Raw genomic sequence first — 6,619 nt, 5'->3', positions numbered from 1 at the left:
AAAGACTTATGGTCAAAGCTGGCAGTGCTTTAGCCAAGCTTTCTCCTTTCTTGGACGCACTTGGAGTTTCCGGGTTGGAGGCCGGTTGAATCGTTTGGTGAATGAAAGCGTCAACCCTGTGATTCTGCCAAAGAAATCACGCCTCACAGAGTTGATTGTGGTTAGCTTTCATAACCATGTTGCCCATGCCGGTCGAGGCATCACCATGAATGCTCTTCGGCAGGCTGGCTTTTGGATCCTCGGCATGAACTCTCAAGTGCGTGGTTTGATTTCAAGGTGCTTTCGGTGTCGATATCTTCGGGGAAAGTCAGAACAACCTGTGATGGCAGATTTGCCGGTGGACCGTCTGAAAGCTGCCCCTCCCTTTACATTTGTGGGAGTCGATTTTTTTGGACCCTTTGTGCTTAGAAACAAGAGGAAGGACGAAAAACGGCATGGAGTTTTGTTCACGTGCTTTAGTTCCAGAGCCATTCATCTGGAAGTAGCTCAGTCTTTGGATACGTCATCTTACATTGGCGCTCTGAGAAGAATGATATCACGCCGTGGTCCGATCCGGTTGCTGCGCTCAGACAATGGACTGAACTTTGTGGGTGCCGATCGAGAAATGAAAGAAGCGTTGAAAGAGATGGACGGTGATGCCATTTCATCATTTCTCAGGGCGAGAGGAGCGGATTATGAAGGTTGGATACGGAATCCTCCCTCAGCTTCCAACTTTGGTGGAATCTGGGAGCGCCAAATTCGATCCATCCGTTCCATTCTTGCCTCCCTAATGAAAGATCATGGTCATATTCTGAGCGATGAGACGTTTCACACGTTAATTTGTGAAGTTGAGAACATTGTCAATTCACGACCGTTGACTGTAGAGTGTTTGAGTGACCCCACCAGTCCGATTCCATTGAACCCTTTGATGATGCTCACCCAAAAGACCAATGTTGTCCTCCCCCCTCCGGGTCAGTTCCAAAAAAATGACGTTTACTGTCGCCGCCAGTGGCGACGAACGCAATTTTTAGCCGAGCAGTTCTGGACCAGATTTCGTCACGAATATTTGGAATCGCTCCAACCACGAAAGAAATGGGTTAAGGATCGGGAAAACTTACAAGTGGGCGACATTGTCTTCCTTAAAGATGAAAACCAACCACGCAATTTTTGGCGATTAGCGAAAGTTGTCGAAACTTACCCTGACGCAAACGGCATTGTCCGAAGTGTCAAGATCAGGGTTGGAGATCGAAGTGCTGGAATAAGAAGTGAGTCTGTCAATCCGGAGTATCATCGGCCTGTAAACAAACTCGTTTTGTTGATGGCCAAAGTGGACTTGGAAGACCAACAGCGTGCCGATAAAAATCGAGCAGATTGAAGATGTTGCATTTTGTCCAAACCGGGAGCGGCTTTGTAGAGAGCCAGATATCGGTGTCACGGTTCATCGTGCCAAATAAGAGGTTCTGCGATCTGTTTTGCTTGATACCGTTTCAATTTAGGATGCTCTCGGGAGTACATCTTGGGTCATCGGCCATTTTTTGAATTCATGGGGCCAGGCAAGAAGAGCCCGCACTTCTTGTTACATTTTTGTTGAGCCACCACGTGTTTGTCCCTTAAGTCATGAAACCTTGAATAATTGTGTGAACCTTAAGGCTTTGTTAATCTGGCTGTAACACTGTCATTTCCATCACGTTGCCATATGTTGTTATCAAACTGGCTACATAATGTAAAAAGTACCCAGAAATCTTGTAAAGTGGCCAAAGTACTACACTACTCAAACGTTTAATTCCTCCCTTTTTACCATCAAGGTATTTATGGTGATTAGTTGAACCCAGATATATATGCTATGGGCAATTACAAAAGCTTTCAGCCATTAAAATATAATCTATGATGTGTCATCATATATAGTACGCGTGCGTATATCGAATTTGTCATTTATTTCAATTTGCTGGGTTGTTGAAGCGATAAATGACCAAATTAGGGGTCCAAACTACAGTTTTCCTTGATTTTCCTTTACTTCCATGGCTAATTTTTAAAACCCAAAAGCGATCTCCTTATGGCTTTTCACAGAAACTAACGTAGGGAGTCTCATAACGAATTTCCACATAAAATAAAAATGTTTTGTTGCGGTCCCTCACCAATACGCGACGACTTTAGTCAACAAATAAGCATAAGTCCATTTTCAGTTGATTTTCTTGTTATAAGAAAAGCATAGCGAATCATTGGATGATTGCACTCCTTTACTTCACATAAAGAACGATTATTGCGTACAAAACATGGCACTATCGAATTCAGTATTCAAAGATGGTTTGACAACTACTAAAGCTCTTCCGTGAATTTTGATGTTTGTTCCACGAGCTTGATGATCATTGGCGAATTTTTGTACTTTCCTTGGTAGGCTCGTCGATCCGTGGCAGGCTCAGAAGCTTGGGCATTGTAGTAGCTTTGGATGATGTTTGAGAGAACATTCGAATTGACATCTTTTGAGCCTAAGATAATGTCTGGTTTGTTTTCGGCAATGCCTTGATATAAATGTGAATCTGTTTGTTGTTCTTTACCACTGCTGAAACCCAAATTCAAAGAGCCGATATTGATTTGTGTGCCAATATTGTACCGAACGTTTGGCGAGTTATCAGCCGAAAACCAATGAGAGGGCTTCTTCTTGAATGGAATCAAATCCTCGTCAAGCTGGGCATGCTTGAGAAACTTCAAAAATAGGGCCTGAACTTGACCCTTACTTAGACCTTGGAGCATATCTTCAGACATCGAATGTTCCAGTGTGTTTGAGACATCGTGATCCATTTGATTCGCAGCTCCATCGAAATATTCCAAACTATCTTCAACGGGTATTTGAGTCGGCTTGCTAAGATGACTCATTTCTGGGTTAGCGGCCGTGGTTTCAACTTGCTGCTTTGGTTGTTTTTCAAAATGTGGAATATCAAACTCTGGAATTTGACATTGTGACTTGGATTGGCTACTCATCTCCACGATAGCGTAAACCAAGGCCTGGGCTACATTGGCCATGAAGTCAAAGCCTTGGTTGGTGATGTTAGGGTTTGTTTTGTCGTCACATGGCTCATGATAGCATTCTCGCATGTATCCTCTTTTAAATGCTGAAATGATGTCAAGGGCAAGAATTTGAGAGGATATGAAATTGTACTAAATGACACACCTTGCACGATTGAAAATAGCCCTAAAAGCAAAACATTAACTCAAGTCATTATCAGATTGAAGTGCGCTTTCGCAAAGAGTTTGGGAATATACCCAACGGAAAATATCAATTGTTTAGGTTCTGGTAAGTTTGATATCAAAATAATATTTCCCATCAGATATTAATCTAAGAATTTCTCCAATTTCTTTGTTCCACTTTAACGCATCCACAGCCGTTCATGCATTTGTTCAAATGAAGTATTTTATTATTGATTTAATTAATTCTCAGGTCAAAAATGGAAGGAAATGGCAGTTGTTCGTTGCTCTGATTTCCATTTAAGAATCGAAATTGCCAATAGTCATGGACTTCTTGTTGTCAAGCTTCAATGTAAAAGATAAATTCTATAGCAATAAAAAGAGGTGCAGTGAAATCGAAGAAGACACATTTACCTAAAAAGCTATTTTTATTGATTGCCAAGGTTCGAACAGAATAAGTTAAATACATCGTCAATGTTGAATCAGTTGCAAAATCAAAATACAGGGTAAACAGTGAAAAAAATATAGTTTGATTGCATATTCGACATAATTGTGTTTTATGGTGTTTTAAAATTGATAAATCTTCGTTTTTCCAGTAGTCTTTGAATAAAGGAAAATGTCTTTTTAATGTTGAATTTGGAGACTTCACACTTTAGATTAACACTAACGAAAACTGTAAATGAGTTTACAGATATCTACAGTTACGAAATGGCCCTTATTTGCAGGATAAAACTGGCAGGGTTGGTAGCGATAGTTATGTGAAAAAGTCTAGCCAAAACATTGGTCGTATTCCGATTTGAGGTTGGAGAAGTGTTCTCGTAGGTAGTTTGCCACGCCCAGGTAGGTCACCGTTGGCGACCTCGGGTCAGGGAAACGGACCCGAACCGTCTTCTGGGTTGCAGGAGCAAGGGCTAGGCGAAGCAGCCGAACCCATTGTTGGTTAGAGTTGGCGTCGTCGATTGACGGTCCATTGTGGCAGTAGAAGGCTTCTGAGTAGGCCTCAAAGGTGTCCATCCATAGTTGGAAGTGTTCCAGACGATCATTGTCCGGTACTTCCGAGTGGTCGAAGGCGGGTGGTTGCGGAGCTCCATTGCTTGGTTGGTCCAGGGTTTCGGATCATGGTCGAACTTCCTTGTTTGTGGATGGACATGCTTGCGGGGTGGGTGGATCAGATTCTCCTTGTCATTAAAGAATCGCGCAACGTCCAAGTAATCAAGTGTCAAAACCTAATATATTTAAGTAAAGGCTAGACCCACCCTAAAGCCACAGGGGAGAGACGGATGTGTGCACCGTAACGAGGCACGAGTTGGAATGACGATAGGTGGATCCAGTTCGTTTCGAAGTAAACGTGTGATGAGGTTGGGTCAGTACTAGTTTTGGCCTTCCGTTGGGTTAGGATTCGTCAAAGAGTAAAGCCCCCTCAACATCTGGGGTCGCTCCTTTCCAACTTTCACTTCTCCGGACCCAAGTCCAGGCACTTCTCCAAGATCTTTTCAGCCTCGTCCTCCATTCTCCTTTCTTCCCACTAGCGTGGATGGAGTCGGCCATCATCTTCATGCATAAGAAGGGGCCCAGGGACATTCCAAACAACCATCGGACCATTGCCCTGGAGAACCTTGAACCTTCTTGAAGATGATGTCCACCCTACTAGCCGTCCGCTTCTCCGAATTGGCCGAGGATAGAGAGGTTGCCGGAGAAGCCGCCCAACCACCACGGCAGCTACTCTCCTCTTTGAGATTGTGCACTCGAACATCAGCAATAAGAGGAGGGTGTATGGATGCTTTGTTGATTTTTTCCAAAGCATTCGATAGGGTGGACCGAACGCGGTTATTCCTCAAACTCCAACTGTGTGGAGTTCCGCGTTCAATCTGTGTCCTGTTGTCCAACATCTATGCGGGACTCAGATGTTCCATTCGTTCTGGTGAGGACCTATTCCCCTGCTACTTCACTTCCATTGACCTTCCGCAGGGGGATCCCCTATCGCCAATTCTTTTCAATCTTTATGTATCCGACCTGCCTGAAGCCCTCACACTCAAAGGCCCCACCATCAACCAATTTCCGGTACTATATCTTCAATATGCAGACGACCTGGTTCTCTTGGCTGCTCAGCCGTGGAATTGCAAAATGCCATCAATGCCCTCCACGGTTACTGCCAAGAGAACGACCCTCAAGTCAATATCATCAAGACGAAGGTCATGGTTTTCCATAAGGGTCGTCTGCCTCCCACCTCCTTCCATATTAACTATAGTCCGACGGAAATCGTCAAGTACTTCAACCATGTCGGTTTCACCTTCTCCACTCAACTCTCCTTCACCAATCACCTCCAGTCCGCAATAACCAAGGCCAGCGGCAGGATCGGATCCATGTACCAGTTAAGAATCTTCCCTGTCCAATAGTTCTTCAACTCTTCCGGACCTACATCAACCCAATTTTCCTTTACGGCCTTCACCTTTGGCTTCCCAACTTCGCCCAATCCGCCCTCAAATCCGCCAATGCCACCTACACAAGGTTCCTCAAACGATACCTGTGCGTGCCCCAATATGCCAACAATGCATGGACGCATTTTCTATGCAAAACTAAGCCTCTCACTATTGGGCTGGCAAGGTTAGTGTCAAACAGTGTTGGGAACCTGACCTTTCCGGTGGTGGTGTCCGGACACAAGTTGTCCTTCCCGGTCAAGGACTTCTTAACAACCTATTGTACTTGGCCCGACATCCCTTCGGAGTTGTGGCGGTCACACACCTTTGTCTGGTTCACGCCCAAATGCCATCAATGGCGGGAGCTGATAAAAGATCTGTTCAATCTGACCCACCCACTTTGCTGAAATAACCAAGATTTTCATCATTTACCTCTTCCCACCTGTTTATGTACTATCTGCAATTCCCCTATTCACTTTTTTCATGTGTACTGAACCAATGCTAGTCATATTTTGTGATTTCTAGTCAACTATTTTATCATTCTTGACCACTTCACTTTTTTAATCTTGAATCAATTTTTGTTTATGAAATTTATACATGCAGTTTTATATATTTTACAATCTGACATGACAATAACAAAACGCAACCTCGACTCCAAAAAGTAAACAACTAGTTCCCACGTGCGGAATCTATTATTTAACGTTATAAAGTCTCCAGTGTGTGATATCACTTAAATTTCCCGTCAATCGTGCTCCCTGGCATCCATGGAGCACGAAAAGTCAACCCCCGTACCGGGACCCGCGACGGTTCCGCCGGACTGCCGGACCCCAGCCAATCCATTCTCAAAGCGCCCAAGAAGCTCGCCGGGGGAGAACCCAACCCAGGGCAAGCTTCTGGACAACAAAGAAACGCCTCCTGAAGCCATGGACCAATCCGGAGCCGAAAGAGGCAGATTTACCCCAAACTCACCACCGAGGGAGAACAAGGTCCAAACCGGAAGCTCCCCAAGAACAAACGCCTGTGAAACTCTCATCATGGAG

The 6,619-nt window shown here is 44.4% G+C and overlaps 1 protein-coding gene across 3 annotated transcripts in view; it reads right to left on the bottom strand.

The window, feature by feature from the left end:
- Window positions 1–2,174: 2,174 nt before the first annotated feature.
- LOC131880804 (uncharacterized) overlaps window positions 2,175–6,619 on the bottom strand; it is a 15,288-nt gene continuing 10,843 nt past the window's right edge. For all 3 annotated transcript variants that reach the window (XM_059227511.1, XM_059227509.1, XM_059227510.1), the window contains one exon: window positions 2,175–3,089. In XM_059227511.1, coding sequence (XP_059083494.1) covers window positions 2,296–3,089 — 794 coding nt within the window. In that variant the 3' untranslated portion in view covers window positions 2,175–2,295. The remainder of the gene's footprint in view (window positions 3,090–6,619) is intronic.

Source organism: Tigriopus californicus, chromosome 5 (assembly GCF_007210705.1).
Source record: "Tigriopus californicus strain San Diego chromosome 5, Tcal_SD_v2.1, whole genome shotgun sequence".
In the NCBI taxonomy this organism is placed as follows: Eukaryota; Metazoa; Arthropoda; class Copepoda; order Harpacticoida; family Harpacticidae; genus Tigriopus; species Tigriopus californicus.
The sequence above is the reverse complement of the archived record's forward strand: the minus strand, read 5'-3'. Positions and strand labels throughout refer to the sequence as shown.